The following is a 21,661-nucleotide window of genomic DNA, read 5'->3' on the forward strand; positions in this document are numbered from 1 at the left end:
GAAGGCAAGCACCTTGGTTTACTAATGGACACACAGAAGATAAAATCAGGACTTGGGAAGGTATCTAAAAGCAATTCTGTGGGGGCTTTTTCTAGAATAATGGTATGTGATAATGATAAGGTGCCCAGACATGGGCACAGGAGGCCTCCTTGTGCCTGAGTGAGGTGGGGCAGAGCAAAGCGTGGGGGCTTGACCGGGCTGGGATTGGCTGAAAGGAGCAGACACCCGAAGTGCTGGAGGAGAAGGTGTGTACACCAGAGAAGGGGCAGGGGCAGAGCAGGACCATCTGGAAGCAACTCAAAACGCACCCAGCAGCAGCCCTCACACAGCACCAAGACAAGGAATTCAAGCTGCAGGTGCCCACGTCTGACGCCCATGGAGGTTTCCAGATACTTGGCTGAGTGCCTGGCAGTGCAGGTTCCCCCCGCCCTCCCGAAGCACCAACTGCCGCTGGCCTCCCGCTGACTGAGGGATTGTGTAACGTTATTCTAGACAAGACAGAGTTTGCAGCACTTTTAATGCACAAAGCAAAAAGTGATAGGCTGGCGGGGTGTCCAGCCTTCATTCCACATACAGAGCTCAAGTACCCATACAGCCCCAGGGAGAAGAAAGAAGTTACGGTTCAGTGAGAGAGCCAAGAGCAGGAAACGCCATTCTCTTGTCAGCCGGGGGAGGCAGGATTCCATTTTCTGGGGATGAAAGGATAGGAATAAATGTTTCTCACATTTGGCAGACTCCCGGCCTTCAACTAAGAAGGTAGCGGGCCAAGCCAGGCCTTCCAGCAAGGAGCGTGAAGCCAGGTAACGCCCAGGGACACCCGGCCTCTTCCCAGGGAGGCCAGGCAGGACAGCGGGCAAGAGGACATCTGTACTTTTTGCCCAGTGGTCAACACTCATTTATATCACACCGTCTGTCCTCTTGCTTTGATCATCACAGCTTCCCCCAAACTTCTCGGTGCCTCAGAGAAAGCCAGCCACACAGCTTCTGCAAGTCAATCCCTGACTGGCTCAGCTGCTTCTGACTCCCGTCTGTCCCACCCCAGCTACCCACCTGGTCTCAGAGCACATTCACAGTCGTCAGCTCTGTGGCCTGGTGTGCCTGCAGCACTGCCAAAGCCTCTTCCACCTATGGGACACGAGAGGGGGGATGGCAGTTAGTGCAGCTGCCCAGCGGGGTCCTGGGAGAGCCCTGGCCTCCCAGTTTCCAAGCATGCTAGATACTGGAAGTCCCCGCCTTCCTAGCGTTGGGGCTTGCAAGCGGAAACCCACGGTCACCTTCTCAAAACAGGTGTGTGACCCTAGACTGTCAGAACACTGCTCTCTGTACCAAGACCTCACAAGACCTTGCAAGACCTCGCACATGGAGCTGCAGAGAATTAATGGGCAAGAGCTGGAAGAGCAAACCCTTACGCCCTTTTCCCTGCCTGCTCAAAGATTCAGCAAGTGCAAGCTGGCGGTAGCAAAAAGGGAAACCGTCCCAGCCCCCGCCTGGTAGCTAGCTCTTCTAGGAGAAGTCTTTGTCATAAGCTCTCCTCCTGCCCTCGGAGGGCACCCTGCCACCCAGGGCCCAGACCACCTTGGCATTGAGGGACTCTGGGGACTCCAGCATGAGCAGCAGCTCTGAGTTGTCGATCTCCAGTAGCATGCCCGTGATCTTGCCGGCCAGCTGGGTGTGGGTATCGTAGATAAGGGGGTACAGACGCTCACCTGTACAGAACAGCTGGCTGATATCCCGGCAGCCCAAGAGTGGGGGGTGCGCGGTGGGGGAGACGTGGGTATTGTGGAACAGAGCAGTGAGGCATCTGGGGGCTCGTCCTGTCCCTTAGCCCCACTGGGAGCCTCTTTTCCAACTGTAAAGCATGCGGAGCAAACCCTGCTTCGGAGGCTAATTTGAAGAATCAAATTTTATATTCTAGGTGAAGTCATCTACACAGGGTTGGACACAGACTTGGGCTTTAAAGACTACTCTTGTTCATCTTGCAAGAAATAGTTCCCGTATACACACTGAAATCCTAGACAAGATATGCTAATGCCGGACTGGACTTTTGGGGGTACAGGGGGGGCCACATGCACAAGATGAATTCACCTTTCACCATCAGGCACTCCTAGTGACAGGACCCAGGACTAGTGGTGAGGCACCCCTCTCAGCAATGTGTGGAGGGTCTGGCTATGCTGGGGTGCTGCGGTGCTAGGGTGGGAGAGGTTTTCCCACCAGGGAAGTGAAGAGGTCTACAGGGAACGGCTAACAGCTTCCTGCCTCCATGAAGCCCGTGGAGGATTTCCTTTGACCAGTGGGAAGTGGCAGAACCCCAGGTGAGCTGAGCGAACAACAGGGTGGTGGCAAAGGGGGCCTTCAGAGAGGTTCTGGACATCTTGGTGGCCACGGAGGGAAGAACCTGACATCCAGTAAGTAGCAAGCTGGTCATTCGTTCGACAGCGAGTGGCAGCCTTTGGCAGGGCTTGTCACAGACAGTGGGCTGGGGATGATCTGCACAGGGAACTCACAGCCCAGCAGGGAACAGGTGTTTGCCCCGTGCACACTTATTTCCCGCCTCCCCGCAGTGGTCACTGGGAGCCGGGCATGTGGGCACAGCCTCTTCCCAATCAGAAGAGGTGAGGCGCTGTGACACCCACCAGCAGAAACCCAAGACCATACCCTGGCCGGGCTCCTGGCCCCTGATCTGCCCTCAGCTGGGCTCTCTCCAGCCCATCGTGGGCCTGGTGCTGAAGAAACCTAGACCCGTGTTTTGAGACAAGAAAGCAGGGAGGCCGAGAAAGCAGAAGCGACCTGAGCAAGGTCACCCAGCAGGGGGGTCTGCAGCAACACTGGACCTTGTCTACACATCTGACCTCCACTCAGGGCTTTTCCCAACAGGCTGGCCACCCCTCGGCCGCTGTTTCCCCTCCAGGGTAGGGGGACCAGCCACTCACCAATCATCTGCTTTTGCTCGTGCAGCGGTGCTGCAGCCAGCATGGACGCCGTCAGGGGCTCCTGTCCCGGGATGCGCACAGCGGGCTCCTCCACCTGAACACAGTGCCGGGGACACGTCCCTTAACCACCGCAGAGCACAAGACCTCATGGCACTTACCCTGTTGGAAGCACAGGCCTCCAGGAATGCTCTGGATTGGGGGGGCAAGTGGCAAAGTAGGGACCATTGGGTGGGATAGTGTCCCTAACAAGGGCACAGTGGGCCAGACACACCCCAATTTGGATGCCTTAGACAGTGCCAGGAACCTGTGAAGGCCAAAGGAAAGCGGGACTATTCACTTTGTGCCAAATGACACACTTACTGTCATCCAGCTTCATAGCCACACCCCCCAGCATACGCCTGACCCTCCCATACCATGGCAACTTTGAAAGCATTCTGCCACTTAAAGTGGACACCTGTTCGTTTTGCAAGAGAGACTTCGAAATCTACACACTGAAATTCTAGACAGGATAGGCTAATGCCAAGTCTGGGACTTGGGAGATAAATACACACAGCTCTTTAAGTCAATGACAATAGATATATTCAGTTATACTGTAGATTAATCACATCCCATTTCTAGAAAAGCTTTCCTTGTTGCTCCACACTGAATATTAATGAAATCCAAGTTAATTTGGCTAATAACCCAGGCAGAGCAAATCATAATTAATACACCAAATGTGATCTTGGATCTTTCCCTCCTTCTGTTAGTAAGGGGGAGTGTTTCTTTCTTTTTTTTTTTTTTTTTTTTAAGATTATTTATTTATTTGACAGACAGAGATCACAAATAGGCAGAGAGGCAGGCAGAGAGAGACGGGGAGGCAGGCTCCCTGCCAAGCAGAGAGCCCAATGTGGGGCTCGATCCCAGGACCCTGGGACCAAGACCTGAGCTAAAGGCAGAGGCTTCAACTTACTGAGCCACCCAGGCGCCCCAGGGGGAGTGTTTCTTATACACATTAGCAAATGAAACTTCACAATTCAAGAAAAGAAAAAAAAACAAAAATCAAGGCCTAGAGAGGGCCAATGCCTCCAATGCCTTAGCCAAGGTTCTGAGCCAACCCCCACTGGAGCCCCGACTAAGAGAGCAAGCAGTCAGGCCAGCCTTACCCCAGGGTTGCGTGTTGCTGCAGAGTATTTGTGTGTCAGGAGAGACCCACTTGGCATAGAATATCCCGCCCCGCAGGCTCCTGTGGTCTGGGTACCAATGTGGGCTGTGAGGAAAAAGCAGGTGCGTTAGGCCCTCACAGCCATCTAAAGCCACAAAGCCTAAAGACACAAGTTCATGTAGTAGCCGTGTGTCCGCCAGGAGGCTGCCACATAGATATACACACATTTGCTGAATGAAGGAAAGGAGGGGCCTGCCTTACAGCCCACATCTACAACCTTGTTCACAGCTGCTGCATGCTTGCTAAGTTTCTGATCTGAGGCTAAGCCCTGGCCTGTGTGATCTCATTGACCCATGCGACCAACCGGAAGGGCTATTTTCATCCCTATTTTAAAGAGGTGGTGACCAGAGTGAGCAAGGCCACAGAGTGAGCTGGCCCCAGGACCTGGGTCTGTGGGATTCTAAGGCCCACACGAACTCCTATGCCGCACAGCCTCCAAAGTCTGCTCTACTCTCGGAGAGGGCAGTGTCACAGCCAAGGTCACCGTGGAGGCCAGTGCTGACTCCTCACCTGTGCCAACCTGGCACCAAGCCCCTGCCCCGCCCTCCACACACTCCCATTCCTATTGGCCCTGCCCACACTCACCCACTCTTTGGGCGTGGGGCACCAGGGGTGGCACCTGGGTAGAGACCTGCCTGACACCGCCGACCTGGGCCGGGGGACGCCGCAACATGGCTGGTGGCCGGACCACGGAGGCACCTGGAGGGTAGATGGCTTGTGGCACAGAAAACATGGAGAGAAAGGTTGGCGGGGCAGGACAATCCAAGTGGCCCACTGCACCCTGAAGATTCCAGGGTGAGGAAGAGAATGGGAAGGGGGAACCAGAACGTTCTCAGCAAAAGGATGAGTGAATTCACCGAGTCAGGTGGACCCAGAACTCCGGGGGAGGGGTGTGTGTGGAAATCTACAATGACAAAGCCATCTTGTTTCTACCCAGAGGCCCCAGTGGCCCCAGGAGGCATAGCCATCATGATCACACCCATGGAGCCCCTAAGACACTGTCAAATCAGGGTGAGCTCCCCTCCTAGGGAGAGGCCACCCATCAGCCACACAGCCCCAGGAGTTCACTGTGACGGCCCTAAATCAGACAGTTCTTGGGAGCTAATTGAAGAAGATGGCTACACCCATAAGTCATTTACAAGTTCAGCACTGCATGGTGCTTTATATAGGCCTTATTCAGAAGAGGAAACTAGAAGTGAATTACCCACTGAATTAACACCCGGGGGAGTAGCAGAGCCAGGCTTGCCCCCAAAGCCTGTGTTTGTAGCCCCGGGTTCCACACTGCCCTACAGGACCCACCCCTGTGGGCCTGGCTGAGAGTACCAGGGGCTGAGTCACTCACAGGACGGTCTCGGAGGCTGGGCTGTCCACCTGGGGGAGGGCTGCATGGGGGCGCCGGAAGCGTAGTACGCAGCCTGAGTTGGAGGCTGTGAGGGAGAAGCCTGGCAGTCAGGGGTCAGCAGCAGGTGAGAAACCACATCCCTCCCAGACACCCCTGTAGGGACTTCACTGCCCCCACCCAGGGACTGGCTAGTGAGGAGTCATGAGCTGGGACGATGTCTCTGCTGCCCAGCTCAGGCTGTCCGTGAGCCCTGAACCCTCCGGGGCAAGGTGTCAGGTTCACTCCTTGCCCCTGATCAGAGCTGGTGGCCCAAAGGACGGCATGAGATGGTCACACACCCCCTCAGACCTGTGCCAGCCAAACCTACTGCTACAAGGAGCTGGAATGTCATCCTGGTAGCTGCTAACGGCCAGCACATTTCCACTTCCTCTAAGTCCCGTGAGCAAGTCCCGTGAGCTCCCTCCTTAGCACACACCTCCAGCAGAGCTGGTGGGCGGCCCGGGAGACAGGACCGGCTAAGCGGGGGAAAGGCTAAGTGGGAGAGTAAGGTGTATAGTACAGGGTCGTACAGCATAGAAGGCTAGGTCCTTTCTATTTAATGCACTGTTTCTCAAACTTAGTTGCCCAGAGAGAGTCTCTCTGAGCAGAACCCAAATCTCTCCCTGGGTGGGTGGGAAGAACCGCTCGACAGCAGCATGCTTACCCACCCCTCACAGATGGGGTTAGAACGGCCTGCCTGCCGAGTTTCCAGCAGAAAACACATGGACAGCCCGCATCTAGCTGGGAAGCTGCCCTCCTGCTGTACCTGGCTGTCAGGGAAGGGGTGCGGGCAGGTCGTCACCTGGGGCATGGCGGGCAGGAAGTAGCTGGCGGGCTGCTGGAAGGAGCCCAGGAGGGGGCCACCCAGGGCCCGCACGGTGGAGAGACGCTGCATGTACTGGTTGGTGAGGATGGCTTTCCGCTCCTCTTTGCGCTGGGCCAGTGCCACGTACAGCGGCTTGGTGCCCACGATGCGCCCGTTCATCTCTGTCACGGCCTTGGTCGCCTCTTCTGGAGAGGAAAAACACACAAAGCCAAACCCCTTGCTGTGGCCACCCTCTGTCATCACCTAAAAGCAAGACAAGACAAGGTCTACTGGGGTTGGGGAAGGAAGACTCCGGAAGGCTGCGCTCCTCTCCTTCCCCCCACCCCAGGGGCCCAGGAGAAATCGTCCCCCTGACATTGACTGAGGCCCATGACATGCCAGATCCTGGAAATGCCTTCTCAGGTCACATGTACCGCACCTGATGAGGAGGGGACCTCCACTCCCACTTCACAGGGGACCAAGTGGGGCTTGAGAGTGACTTGGCGGAGACCAGGCCACTTGCTAATGGGGGGCTGCTCGCTGTTTTACAGGACACTCCCCAGAGTCTGTGGGAACTGCTGTATTTCAGGATTTTTACATTTTCTTTCTGAAATGGTCTTCCTAAGCTGTGCAGGAAAGCTACATTACACGGGCTACCATGAAGGAAGAGGATAGTTGAGGATTGCTTAAAAATCTAAGAACAGGGCACAGGGTTCTTTAGCCAGAGCCACAATCTTAAACACGTCGTGAGATGCCCCTGTGATGAAAATCTGCCTTTCAACTACTCTTTGGTTTTTTTTAAACGACCCATACAATTCTTTGGTTCATGTGGGAATCAGGGAAAGAATAAAACGTTCTTAAGAGTTTCCTAGAAAGTCCAATAAAATCAGATTTGTATGGAATATAAAAGTTATATATATATATATATATTTTTATGTGCAGCTCGATCCCAGGACCCTGGGATCATGACCTGACCAATGCTTAGCCAACTGAGCCACCCAGGTGTCCCAAAAGTGATTTATATTTTTGGTGCCTTATTCTATTTTCTTTGTGGTAGAAATAAAAGTCCTTATTACAGTTTAAAAAAGAGAGTCACCAGAGTCACCCAGCCTGTGGACACACATCATCCAGGACTCAAACCCAATGCAGCGTTCTGATCATTGTTCATTGCCTCTGCAAGGCACTGAGTCAAGTTCTTTAGGAATCTGGGGAAGAGGTTCTTAGCTTTGTTACTAAAATAACATTTTTTTACGTTTTGGAATAACTTCAGATGCATAGAAAAATTGCAAAAATAGTACGGAGTGGTGATCTTTCAGCCAGCTTGCCCCGATGTGAACAGGGTACCTGTGTAGATTAACATTGGAATGGTGCTATTAATTATCAACCACAATGCTATTAACTGATCTGCGGATCTCATTCATCTTTCACTATTTTTTCTAATAAATATTATTTTTCTCTTCCAGGATCCAATCCACATTGCATGTATGGTTTGTAATGTTTTTTGGAGTCAAGCCACAGGCCTGGCTCACACATTTGGACTTGAACTGATATACTTTTAAAATCTGCTTCTCTATTAGAGTCCATGTTCTTTATGTTCTAGATCATGGGTGTTCGAACTGCACTTGGCTACCCAACCACACGGGGGCCTGAGCCTGAGGGTTCACAGACGCTCCCCCTGCCCAGGGATGCCAGTGGACAGAAGTCCGGGGGATCTGTGAACTCGGATGGGGGGAAAAATGGCCTCTCCTTTCTCACATTAGGGTTCCCTCCTATTGTGAATACAGACAACAAAAATAGGGGAGCCTTGGCTGTGCTTGGAATTTTGTCAGAAAGAGAAAGAAAATATTTTCATAACCTGTTAATCGCTGCTGCCCCCCAAATATCATCTATGCTAACTGTTGCCTCCCTAGATCTTATAGTTGGGTACAATAACAAAGTGCCTACTACGGTCACCTTCGTGTTTTGATAATTTTGTTTCAATATAATTGGTTTTCCGCAATGCTCTGAATTTTCTTTTATGTACTAAAAGGTATTCTCAGAAGGGATCCATAGGCTTTCATCACCCAGATTTTCTTGGCACAAAAGTATTGCTTAACAAGTTAATAAGAACTTCTGTTAGATAGTAAAGAATGATAAAATACATTTATGCAGCTTACTATAAACATGGTAGTGTCATTAGCACTTTACAGGCCTTAATTCCTTTTCATAATCGTTGCATTTTATATACAATCGAAATCATGGAAATATGTAAATGTCCATAAAATCCCCACTTTATTAGCCTAGTGGGTCAATGAACAAGATAGTGCCGCAACTCGGAGCAGCCCAAATTTTTACAATTCCCTTCCCTTTGGGGGCGCCTGGGTGGCTCAGTGGGTTAAGCCACTGCCTTCGGCTCCAGTCATGATCCCAGGGTCCTGGGATCGAGCCCCGCGTCGGGCTCTCTGCTCAGTGGGGAGCCTGCTTCCCCCTCTCTCTCTGCCTGCCTCTCTGCCTACTTGTGATTTCTGTCTGTCAAATAAATAAAATATTTTAAAAAAATGTCACCATGTAGGCTTCAAACTGTAGGCAGAAAAAGCTTTGCCTGGATTGACATTTAAAAAAAAAACAAAAAACAAAAAACAACAAAAAACAAATCCCTTCCCTCGGCAAGTCCTCACGGAGGTCGGTGATTCTCCGGAAATTAGACAGGACATGTGAATAATCAGATCCTTACTTCACAGCTTACTGGGGGCAGGTGCTCTGCACTCAGGCTCTTCAGTGCTCAGGACACCTTGAGAGGTAGGGAATGTTGCTCCCATTTGACAGATGGGTAAACAGAGTACAAAAGGCACAGTCACTTCCCTCAGATTCTACAGTTAGTTAATGTAGGACTGGGATTTAGACCTAGTTCTAACTAACTTGAACATCCCAGTTTTCAAAGACCATACTACACAAAGTACATGTTTGCTGGGAAAGAGGGAAGATAGCTTTTTTATAATGTTTAAGCAAATTTACTGATGCTTAACTTACACGTCTCATAGCTCTGACATTTTTTCAAAGATCCTTAACTCAAAAATTCTTAGAACCTCTGCCCTAAACACCAGACTTCCTGAAGGACATTTAAAATTGTATTCAACGGGGATGCCTGGGTGGCTCAGTCAGTTAAACAAGCGTCTGCCTTTGGCTCAGGTCGTGATCCCAGGGTCCTGCTCATGGGAAGCCTGCTTCTCCCTCTGCCTGCCCCTCCCCCTGTTTGTACTCTCTCTCTCTCTCTCTCTGACAAATAAATAAAATCTTTTTAAAAATAAAAAAAAATTCAAAAATTGAAATTGGATTCAACAGACAAAAGACCTTCTAGACCACTTCCCAAGAACCCAACCATCATATCACATATGTGGGTCTCCAGCCCCACCACTCACACTGATGTCTTTGGAAAGTTCCTCCTCCCCCACCCCCCTGAAGATCCCTACCTCCTTACAGCCAAGCCAAATGCTTCTGCCACTGTCAGAAGGGGAAGCCCTCCTGCCTGGTCCCCTGAGGTACCACAGCTCTGCCTCCAATACTCCCAGCCCACACCACAAACACCTTATAAGAGATATGAGTTGGTAATGCATCTGACTTCCCCCTTGACTGGAAGCTACTCAAGGGCAAGAACCACATCGAACTCATTACTACAGGCTTCCCAGAGGCCCTGGTGAGACAGGAGGAATATGGAAGGAATGAACACTGGGTTATCCAAAAATCCTCTGAGGAGCTTTAAAATAAGATGCCCAGGCCCTACTGTGAAATCTTTCCATTTGTCTGACTCAGGTGTCTGTCTGTAAGAGCTCCAGGGGGGCTTAATAAGCCAGGGGTCAGAAACATCCAATGAACCCAGCAGTCTCATGGTGTAGATGAAGTTCAGAAAACATCAGCCCATGGTCACAGAGCTACTGAGTAGAATGGCCAGTCATCACAAATCAGGTGCTAAGTGGGCTGGGCTCATGGTAAGTGCTCAGTAAATGGGGAACAATGAATGATGAATGAAGTAGCCCAACCTTCTCATTTTCCAAATGGGGAAACTGAGATCCAGAAGACAACAAAAGTCTATGGAAATTCTGAAACGTGAATTTCTAGAATCTGGCATATAGCAGGCACTCAATTAATGCTTTTTGAATGAACCAAGGTTACAGGGAACCCCAATAAGTCCAGCTATGTGACTGGGACTGGACTCACATCCTCTTCCCCTCCAGAGAAGACAAGGCTGCAGAGGGCCACCAAGCTCCAGTGGGGATCAGACATAGCCCCCCAAACTCTAAAAGGAATGGCTCAGCACCAACTCCTCGGAAGTCACAAGGGAGGGAGGGGTGTGCAAGCAGCAGGAGGACAGGAGGGGAAGGCTCTCCATCCCCTATAGGTGCCCCCAGTCCTCACCTTAGCACTGGTGATCACTCCATAGGGAGAGAACTCTTTTCTCAGCTTCTCATCATCAATGGAGTCATCCAGGTTTTTAACGTACAGATTCACGCCCTAGAAAGAAAGGTTACTGCTGGGGGTGTCCCTTCCCCTCCAAGCCTCCGGTTGCTTTGTGTCAGAGGCCAATGTAAGCCATGGGGGGGCCTAGAAGCCCTGGCCACCCAGCCTCCTGTTTCCAGTCCTGCATGGCATCCATGCCCCCAATCACTAAGCACGCCAATCCCCTGGAAGCTACAGCTACCCCCCGCCCGACCACTAAAGCCCAGTTCCCAGACACGGGATTGCTGGAGGAAGGCTTCCCATTCAGGGCCCTCCACACACAGACACGCTCACATAGCAGCAGCTGCCACCAGGGGGCTGTCACCTGGTAACGGGTCAGCCGGTCCTGCTTCATCTGCTCAAACCGGCGCTTCAGCTCATTCTGCCGTTCCAGCCGCTTCTGGGCCCGGCCCACGTACAGCAGCCGCCCGCTCACTTCCTTCCCATTCATGTCCATCACTGCCTGGCCGGGGAAGGGGCCAGAGTAACTGGTAACCACCCCCATGAGGCCCTGCCTCCAGGCCCAGCATCTGGGCCTGAAGGGGGCCACCGGTCAGCTGGGCCAGCCTCGCTGGCTGAGAATTAGTAGAACCATGATAAAGGCCATTTAAAGTGAATCCACTTTTTGAAAACATAGATTTTAAAAATTGGGGGGTGCCTGGGTGTCTCAGTCGGCTAAGTGTCTGCCTTCAGTTCGGGTCATGATCCCAGGGTCCTGGGATCGAGTCCCTCATCGGGCTCCTTGCTCAGCAGGGGGCCTGCTTCTCCCCCTACCTGTTGCTCCCCCTGCTTGTGCTCTCACTCTCTCTGGCAAATAAAATCTTGAAAGAATATAAATAAATAAAAATAGAGGTGCCTTGGTGGCTCTGTGGGTTAAGCCTCTGCCTTTGGCTTGGGTCATGATCTCAGGGTCCTGGGATCGAGCCCCACATTGGGCTCTCTGCTTAGCAGGGGCTCTGTTTCTCCCTCTGCCCCTGTTCCCCATTTGTGCTCCCTCTCTCTCTTATAAACACAAAGTCCTTAAAAAAATATTTTCACACAAGAGTGACTTTTGCTTCCCCACCCAAATATGCAAATCCTGGTAAACATACTCTCAGGCCTCAAGAACAGCTAGTTCCACATCAGTCTTAAAAGGTCAGTACCTGGGTTTTCTAATCTGTTCCATCGATCTGTGCTTCTATGTTTGTGCCAATACCATACTATTTTGAGGACTACAGTTTTGGAATATTATTCAGCCATAAAAAAGAATGAAAGCTTGCCATTTCCAGGACATGGATGGACTTAGTGTAATGCTAAGCAAAATAGTCAGAGAAAGACAAATACCATATTATTTCACTCCTGTGGAATTTAAGAAACCAGACAAATGAGCAAGGGGGAAAAAAGAGGGAGGCAAACCAAGAAACAGACTCTTCACTGTAGAGAACTGATGGTTAGCAGAGGTGAGAGGGTGGGGGGAATGGGTGAAATAGGTCTGTTAACACAGTGTAGTATTGGTTTCAGGTCTACCATATGGTGATTCAACACTTCCATACAGGTGCAATCCTCGATTCCCATCACCTATTGAACAATAGTTCATTTTTTATGGGTAATATTCCACTGTGTCTTTAAGTGTGTATAAGTACACACACACACACACACACACACACACACAACACACACATCTTTTTTTATCCATGTCAGCTGATGGTCACTTGGGCTGATTCCATAATTTGGCTATTGTAGATAATGTGACTATAAACATCATGGTGTGTATGGAATTGTTGAATAACTATATTGCACACCTGAAACGAACACTGATAAAAAAAAAAGAAACAATTTACGCCTACAGAAAATGTACAAAAGTCATTGCCAAAGTCTCTAAGATTTTGGAGTCTATGGATCCTTGAAGCTCCAACGTGTCATTTTTACAGTTGAGAAAATCAAAGCCTAGAGAGAGGGAGGGATTTATACAAGGACACACAAGAGGTCACCTTTTGAAAGGGGCCATTCACTTAAGAACAAAGCTTCAGAGTCAGAGGGGCACGTTCTAATCCCAGTGGTACCTCTCACCAGCTACACCCTTGTGGCAACCATTGAACCCACGCCAGTAGAGCAGAGAGGAGAGTGTATGCAGCCTTTAGCACAGTGCCTGGCCCATGGTAAGTGCTCAGGGAAAGACGGCTGCCATCAAGATGGCACTGGGTCTGCTCTCTCTAGCCGGAATCCACAATGAGCTGAGATCCCCATGTCCAATGGTCTTAATGAGGCAGCAGCCTGGGAAAGAGTGTTAGGGTAGGAAGCCAGATAGGAAAACATTGTCATGGTGTGACCTCATTCCATTCACTTGCTCAGCCTGTGGGTATCTGGTACTTACTGGCAGGTGCAATGCCAGAGTTTTCGCTGTGAAACAAGGTTCAGTCTCTACCCACAGTTCTATACATGGAGATCTGGGTTATTGATGGAGAGAGGAAGAAGGGGCCCCTCACCAGAAGCATGAGGATAGAAGAGGCTTCTCAGAGGAGGCAAAGAATAAGCAGAAACCCACAGAGTAAACATTGAGTAGTCTAAAGCCGCACTGTCCAATATGGCAGTCAGTAGCCACAGGTGGCTGCTGAGCACTGGAACTGTGGCTAGTCTGAGTTCACACGTTCCGGGAGGACCAGATTTCAAAGAATGAATACAAAACAAGGGGAACATAAAATATCTCAATTTTTATATTGAATATATACTGGAGTGATAATTTCAATATATTAAGTTGAAGGGGACATTATTAAAATCAATTTGTTCGTTTGTCTTATCCTTTTAAATGTGGCTGCTGGAAAAATTCAAATCTCACTTGTGGCCCCCATTCTATTTCTACTGGACAGCCCTAACTGAAAGAGCAGGAGAAGGGAAACATTTTGAGAAACACATTTGCAGAGACCTGGGAGCAAGGAATCACCTAGCACTTCCCCTCCCCAGCCTCAGTCCCACCATCAATTCAAGAAGAGGGCAGTGGCTATCTCAGAGGCCCCTCCACCTCCCATGTGGGCAAGAACCTCTGAAAAGCAGTCGGCCTTAGGGTTTGGAAGCACCCAAAGGAGGCTACAACCTTCAGCCTTTGTCACAGGCAGGAAGAGCCCTGACTGCTGTGGGCCCAGACTGAGGAGGGACTTCCTTCTCCTTCGCAGCAGCTGGAGCCCCCTGTACCTGATCTCCCTCCTTCCTAGTGCTGGCTTGGTGCCTCCTCCATGAAACAGAGCCACAGGGAGGCTCCTACCTTCTGAGCTTCCTCATGCTTCTCAAAGTTGACAAAACCGAAGCCTCGGGAGTGGCCGCTCTCATCCTTCATCACCTTCACACTCAGCAGCTTCCCTGGGAAGGGCCAGCCTGGCTCAGAGGGGAGTTTGGGAAGCCCCAGGATGTTCCCCTCCCTTTCCCACCCCCCTTGTGGCTTTGGACTACTCAGTGCCGTCCGCACCCCCCCACAACTCCTCAGGAAGCCTCCGGAAAGGCCCCTCCTCCCAGCCCAACCTGGGGACAGAGGACAAAGTGATCCCTGATGCCCTTGGGGAACACGCCCACCAAACTGGGAGAAGAGGTCTTGCAGGCCCTGCTCGTCCAGATCCACATGGAGGTTCTTCACATAAATGTTGGTGAACTCCATGGCCCGCGCTCCCAGCTCTGCTTCCCGCTCCCGTCGGGACTTGAAGTGGCCGACGAAGCTGCGGACACACTGACGGGGTAGGCAGCTGCCAGCCCTCAGTCACCCCCCCCACCAATCCACCAACCCTGGGTCACTTGCGTCAATTGCTGCCAGGTCCAAGCCCCCGTATCCCTCCTCGGGAGGCTAGGCAGGGCAATACTCTTTAGACGGACTACAGCCAAGGCTGGACCAACAGCCAAGATTAACGCTCTAGCATATGGTTAAGAAGGGTTCATTCTTGGGGCAAATGCACAGGGAACTCCTCCCATACACCAAGCAGCTGAGTGTGCAGGAGAGAAGAACAAGTGTGAACTGGAGAGTCAAACAGATGAGCACCTCAATCCTCACTCTGCAGTTGCCTAGCGGTGTGACCCTGGGCAACTTACTCAACCTCTCTGAGCCTCAGCATGCACTCCTATAACACTGGGCATAAAGGGCGCGTGGCTGGCTCAGTCCGTGGAGCTTGCGACTTTTGGTCTCAGGGCTGTAAGTTCAAGCCCCGTGTTGGGTGTAGAGATTACTTTAAAAACAAACAAACAAACAAACAAACAAACAAACAAGGGCTCCTGGGTGGCTCTGTTGGTTAAGCGTCTGCCTTTGGCTCAGGTCATGAACCCAGGGTCCTGGGACTGACTCCCAGGTCAGGCTCCCTGCTCAGCAAGGAGTCCGCTTCTCCCTGTCCCTCTCCCCCTCCCCACGGCTTGTGTGCACTTTCACTCTCTCACTGAAATAAATAAAATATTTTTTAAAAACCACACAAAATAGAAAAAAAAACTTGGCATGAAGCTCAGATCACAGGCATTTGTTTGTCACAGGCATTTGTTCATGTAACAGGTACCGGATGCACTAGGGAAGCAGTGGTGAAAGAACTAGACATGGGTCATGCCATGGTTACTATTGGGGGCGGACTGAAAATATTAATTTTCTTTTTTTTTTAAGATTTTATTCATTTGACAGAGATCACAAGTAGGTAGAGTGGCAGGCAGAGAGAGAGGGGGAAGCAGGCTCCCTGCTGAGCAGAGAGCCAGCCCGATGCGGGGCTCGATCCCAGGACCCCGGGATCATGACCTGAGCCAAAGGCAAAGGCTTTAACCCACTGAGCCACCCAGGCACCCCTGAAAATATTAACTTTCAAAATCATAATTTCCAAGTTCATGTAAACACTTCCAGAAAAGTATTCTAGGTTAAGAAGACATAAGAGGGGTGCCTGGGTGGCTCAGTGGGTTAAATATCTGCCTGCGGCTCAGGTCACTATCCCAGGGTCCTGGGATCAAGCCCTGCATCGGGCTCCTTGCTCAGCAGGGAGCCTGCTTCTTGCTCTCCCCACCGCTTGTGCTCTCTCTCTGACAAATAAATAAATAAAATGTTTAAAAAAAAGAAAATGTAAGAAAATTCCATGGCATCTATAGCACACTTAGCACAAACAAATGGTAGCTGGCATTAAAACTTACAGAACACAGAGTAGGTGAACCTGGGCAAACGGGAGCTAACAAAGATCACGTCCTTCTGAGAACCGGGGAAAGCCCGCCAGGCTCGGTTTCACTGATGGGAGCCTCCCTGAGACGCTCTGGACAAAGCCACACTCAGTGCATCTTCCAGCTCAGAGCCTGCTTCCCTCCACGGCACTGAGCGTGGGGCTGGTTGTCCTGCGGGCAGGATCCAAGCCAGGGAAGGAGATGCGCTCCAGCGTCTTCCCCTCTGCCCTGCCCACCGTGAGGCTGGGGGTCTGCCGCCGCGGCAGCGGTGTAGGGTGGGGGATGGGAGGATGGCAAACCGACATGTAAGAAGATGGCACGCTAAGGGCCTACCTCCCTTCCTGTCTAAAAACCCCATGAAACAACACAAACGTTTTAAGAAAAAAATTCACAGCCATGCTGAGCAGGCTGGAAACCAGACATCACTGAATCCAGTGGTGATCTGGCCATTAGCTGTTCTCGCCGAAATTTCAAAATCCCCTCACTTAGGATTCAGCGCAATCCTCTAGGAACATCTGCAGCCCTGCTCTTCCCTGGGGAGAGGGAGCTCCTGAGGGACTGGACCCTTCCGCGGTCACCCCGCCAGCAGAGTTCTGGCTGCGGCTCAGTGTCCGGTGCCCTGAGGCGGTGACGGGCAGCCTCCGGTCCCCCACATCCCAGCACTCACACTTTGCGGTCATTCAGCAGCATCCCGTTCATGGTGGCGATGGCCTGCTGCGCTGCCTCATGGGTCTCAAAGTGGACAAAGCCAAAGCCTCGGGAGCCGTGATCGTCACATACTACCTGGGCCACAGAGGAGATGGATGGGGTTGGGGGGCACCCCACGGAGAATGGCAAAGGTAACGAATAACCACTACCTGTGTGTTTGCTCTGTGCCCCAGGCGGGGTCCGTCCACGTTCCACGCCAGCCCCCGGCTCTTCCCTCCAGATTTAATCATGTAGACCAGGGCCCCACTCTGGGCTAAGCACATGCTAAGGGGATCACAGGCTTCTCTTATCCTATTTGCTCTAGGAGCCCCTCCAGGCAATTCTTAACCTCTGAGCCCCCTCTGCCTGACTGGGGAAGATGGGAATGAAGGACTAGTCCAAGGTCACCAGGCGGCCAAGTTTCTGATTTTGAGAGCTACCACTTAGATGGGGAATAGGGCGTCAGGGTCCTTTCAATGTCGTGAAGATTATCAGACTTAAAATACGTGCATGACAAGCCTATGAGGTAGGTTCTACTAAGGCCCTCTTTTAGAGGAAGTCGAGGTATGGAGAGGTCACACAGCTGGCCCAAGGTCACATTGCCAGGAAGTGGAAAAGGCTGGATTTTGAACCCCAGACAGCACCGAAGTCCAAGATCTGACCAACTATGTTGTGCTAGCTTCTCAGCAGCTGGCCGACTACACGGGTCTAGTGCTCTTCCCGCCGTGCTCCAGAAACCTTTCCCGGGCAGCCACGTAGTATGGGTTTCTAGCCTCAGCCTCTGACTGCAGGGCTCACTGTGCTTTTCCCCCACAGAGCCCAATCTCCAGCTTTCCTACAAGTCTCACCGTCTCCAACCAGCCTGCGAGCTCCTGGCGTAGGCCCCACCCTGTGTGCCTTGCATCTAACCTGGTCCACAGCCACAGCGGGTCCTTGTTGGGCCTCAGACACTCGCCCAGGTCCCATCCAGCTTTCTGTCCAATCCTCTGTAGCCCAGAGGAAGCCTCAAGGCTTGACCGCCCTGATGGCCTCAGGGAGCAGCCTTCCAGTATCCACGCCCTTCATCCTGTTGAGTCTACTGTCCTCACTCTCTGCATTTGAACTTGTCTCGTGACTTGCTTTGGCCCACAGAATGCAGTGGAAGGAAAGGGGGGCCAGTCCCAAGCTTACATCTCAAGAGGCCTGGTGAGCTTCGCGCAGTGTGCCAGGAGACGCCGCCCTTGTCATAGGCATGGCCTGAGCTAGCCGGCTGGGGGAGGAAAGACCAGGAAGGAGGACCGAGCCAGTCAGCCTCTAGGGGGCCTGTGAGGGAGCCGGCCGAGAGCAGAACAGCCCAGACCACCAGCTGCAGAATTACGAGCTAAAGGAACGGCGGTTGCTGACAGCTCGACAAGGTGTGAAGCGGGGGCGCTGCTTGGGATCCCTCTGCCACACGGGTATTTGACAGACCCTCCCCTGGGAGGACGCACGCCCACCTTGCAAGAGAGGATGTTCCCAAAGGTGGAGAACGTGTCATATAAGGCTTTGTTGTCAATGGAGTCCTCCAGGTTCTTGATGAAGATGTTGCCCACGCCCGACTTGCGGAGTCCGGGGTCTCGCTGCGACCACATGATGCGGACGGGCTGGCCTTTGATCACTTCAAAGTTCATTGTGTCCAGTGCCCGCTCCGCTGGACGGGGGTGGGGGGAGGAGGAGGAGAAAAGGGGGCAAGTAAGGGCATTTCTTTCCCTGAGCCCTAAGGTACTTCATTGGAAGCAAAAAAGGAAAAAACAAAAAACCAAAAAAAAAAAAAAAAACAACAACAAAAGATCACTGTCTGGGTCTCACTTGAAAGAAGGGAGATACGCGGAAAGAATTAATGTGCGCAGCGCTCCTCCCCCTTCCTGCTGGGGTCTCGTTCGGCTCCTCACGTGAGCCGGGATCCCTAGCCCCACTTCACAGAGGGGAAAAACTGAGGCTCAGAACGGGGAAGGGTCAGTGGTGGGGCAAGGTCTACCGCGGTGTTCAAAAGCACACGGAGTAGATGAAAATGCAAAGGCGGGCCCATTAGACAAAGACTGGCAGCAGTTAGGGGAAACCAAAGCTCAGAGGTACGGAGGGGCAGAGCTGAGACTCCATCCTGAGACGTAGGGCTCTGGGGGAGAACACCTCTCTGAGGTGGTTTCTTCACCTGCAAAGTGGGGATGAGGAGATGATGACCCTTTTCCCACATCGAACAAAGGGAGATGGCACTGGCTGCCTCCAGGGAGTTGGGACAGGTTGAAAATTGAAGAAGATACGCCAAGGGGCCTTACACTTTCGGCCTGGCCCCAAACAAGAGTTCGGGGAGTGGTAGTGTGTCTGCAAACAGCAGCCTCTGCCCATCATCCCACCCCTACGACAGCCCGTTCCCTCCCAGCTAAGAGGCAACATCCTTTCTCTTCCCTAGAGCTCCATTTAGCTCATCTGTGAAGTCTGGCAGAAAGGCCAGAGCGCGCAAGGCTTGGAGGAAGAGGTTAGAGGCAGGGGTGAGGAAAGCAGAGCAAAGGAGAAAGCGCTCTGGAATCCAGTTTAGTCACCTGCTGGGAAACAGGCAGAACCACCCCAGCAAACCCTCGTGTAGGAACCCTTCCCACCCACCTGGGGTTTTTTACCACGCACCAAAGGATACTGGAAATATTCACAGACACAGTGCATTCCTTCTGTGCTGTTGGGGAATAAACCATCACCCCTTTTCACAGATGGAGAGGTGGGGAGTGTGAACTCTTGTTCAAGTTCACACCCTGGTGACCGAACTTTGGCAAAACTTGGTGCTCTCGCTCTTCATCCTCTCCACCGTCAAACGGTGCGGTCCTAACCGCCCAACAAACCAAGCTGCGATGTCTCACAGCTCTGAGACATCCAGTCTGGGGCCTGGAGTGGAGACCAGATCTGGGCAGCTGAGAAAGGTGCGAGCCCAAGCCCCAGCGCTCCTGCCTTCCCCACTCATCACCTGCAAACTCACCAGGTGCTTTGATTTTCTCATCCCCCCAACCACTGCGGAAAGGCAGGTACCCTCCCCATTCCCCAGACAACCGAATCTCAGAATGGCTGAGTGATTGCTCAAAGTCACACAGCTGCGGGCTTTCTAGTCCGTGGTCGGCCCAACCCCAGAGCTCTTGGCTGTTTTCATTCAGCCTTAATATTTGTCCCCTGTAAGACGGAGCACCAGTAAGACACACAGTAGGCGCACACTGATTGCCTCTTCTTGTCTCAGGGGCAGCACCCCTTCCAACGCCCTGGATCTCTGGGCCTCAGTTTCAAACCTGGCTGCAAAATGAGAGCCGTGGGAGCAGCCAGATTTGCCAGCGTGGGCCCGAGCTGCTGCTGGTCGGCCCCGGCATCTGTGCATCTGTCTGTCCCCCCTGCCCCGGGGCTCACCGTCGGCCGGCTGCTGGAAGTTGATGTAGGCATAGCCCAGCGAGCGGCGGGTGGCCACGTCGCGGCACACACGGATGGACAGGATGGGGCCGGCAGGCGAGAACTTCTCGTACAGCATGGCTTCGGTCACGTCGGGGTGCAGGTCGCCCACGTAGAGTGAGGCGAGCGGGTAGCCAGGGCCGCTGGCGTTCATGGCGTTGGCCAAGGCGCCACGGTGGGCCTCTCCTCCGAGCGGCCACCCCTCCCTTTAGCCCTCGCCCCGCCCCGCCCCGCGTCCCACCTGGGACCCCTCAGCACTCCCAACAGCCCCAGGTGAGGCCTCTGGGACCCCGCCTCTGCAGGTGGAGCGCGTCCTCCACCAGGCCTGTGGGCGGGCTGCAGGGACGCGGGTCAGAGCCCAACCCGGGCTTGTTCCAGACCCGAAGGTCATTGCCTTCTGGGTCTCTGGGTCCACTTCCCTTCTCAGTAAAACCCGGATGGCACTCTTCTCAGGGATCGGAAGGGACCTGATGCAATTCTGTGCGTCTCACAGACGAGAACCCCGGGCCAGACACCTACTTTCAAAGCTTGTGCTCCTTGCCTCCTCAAAGTCGTCTTTTCAAGATAGCCAGAATCCAGCACCCGCTCTGGAACCGGCCTTATGACGGGACTGAAGGCTCCACTTGAGAATTTGTGACCAAGGCCTTCCTTGACACGGACTCTCGTATCACCAACATGTTCCCAGATATTCCTGGCCCACCATTTTTTTGTTTTTTTTTTTTTTTTGAGAGTGATGCAAGGAGTGAGAGAGAATCCTAAGCAGGATCCAGTGTGTGTGGAGCCCAGTGCAGGGCTCGGTAAGAGATCATGACCAGAGAGGACATCCCCAGCCCACTCCAGCTTTCTTTTGACTAAGCCCTTCCACCATCGGGAAGCCTCAGTTACTCTACGGGGACAGGAGGCACCTGACAGTGCAAGGCCAAGACAGTGGCCTGAAGCTGTGCTCGCGGCCTCAACCTACCCATGGTGAGGGGGCATTTAAAAGAAAATTCTGATGCTCTGTGGGCCGTATTTCCCCTTGCCCCTCACAGGGATTGTCGTGGTTCCCACTGACCTTTGCTTGAGTGTGGTTTCGGCAGGCGGAAGAGCTCTGAACGGGTCTGGTTGTGCAGCACAGTAGCAAGCAGGCACAGACTGAGTAATCTTGGGCTGAAAAATACCCTCATTTTTTCCCTGTCCTTATGGGAGGTGCAAGTTTTTAGAAAAGGAGCAAATGCCATGAGGAAACAGTGCTGCAGGCACTCAGAAAGTGTTAGGGCAGAGGATAGTCTGGTAGAACCCTGGGAATGACCCAGCCTTACGCAAGCATCTCACAGGCTTTGCTACATCTTAGGGTTTAAAAAAAGGGGTATGTGTGTGTATTTTGAATGGGATGTAAAATAACTGTTCATAGCAAATCTTAGAAGCTACAAAAGAGGACCTAACACATGGATGGTTTGTCGTGGAGGGTGGAGAAGCGTCCCGTAATAGGCAGAGAGTGGCTCTTTATTAATGGTAATTTCTCCTCCTTTACAACACGCTGACTTCTGGTTCTAAACAGGGTGAGAAATAAAGATGTTCCCTACTTTTAGAGCAGAGCTACGGGGGGTGTGACCAGAAGAGGTAGC

The 21,661-nt window shown here is 52.2% G+C and overlaps 1 protein-coding gene across 1 annotated transcript; it reads right to left on the minus strand.

Annotated features, from left to right (window-relative positions):
• Positions 1–500: 500 nt before the first annotated feature.
• PABPC1L (poly(A) binding protein cytoplasmic 1 like) lies at positions 501–21,565 on the minus strand. The gene is made up of 15 exons (XM_004746374.3): positions 20,016–21,565; positions 18,092–18,285; positions 16,597–16,712; positions 14,334–14,473; positions 14,029–14,123; positions 11,116–11,253; positions 10,710–10,805; positions 6,315–6,581; positions 5,474–5,558; positions 4,717–4,845; positions 4,073–4,176; positions 2,931–3,024; positions 1,576–1,706; positions 1,051–1,125; positions 501–689 (listed from the first exon to the last, which is right to left on the minus strand). The coding sequence occupies exons 1-14, from the start codon at positions 20,206–20,208 to the stop codon at positions 1,057–1,059; spliced, it is 1,851 nt and encodes a 616-aa protein (XP_004746431.1). The 5' UTR covers positions 20,209–21,565; the 3' UTR covers positions 501–689; positions 1,051–1,056.
• Between the last annotated feature and the right edge of the window lie 96 nt (positions 21,566–21,661).

Source organism: Mustela putorius, unplaced genomic scaffold (genome assembly GCF_011764305.1).
Source record: "Mustela putorius furo isolate JIRA1106 unplaced genomic scaffold, ASM1176430v1.1 tig00000592_pilon_pilon_pilon, whole genome shotgun sequence".
Taxonomy (NCBI): Eukaryota; Metazoa; Chordata; class Mammalia; order Carnivora; family Mustelidae; genus Mustela; species Mustela putorius.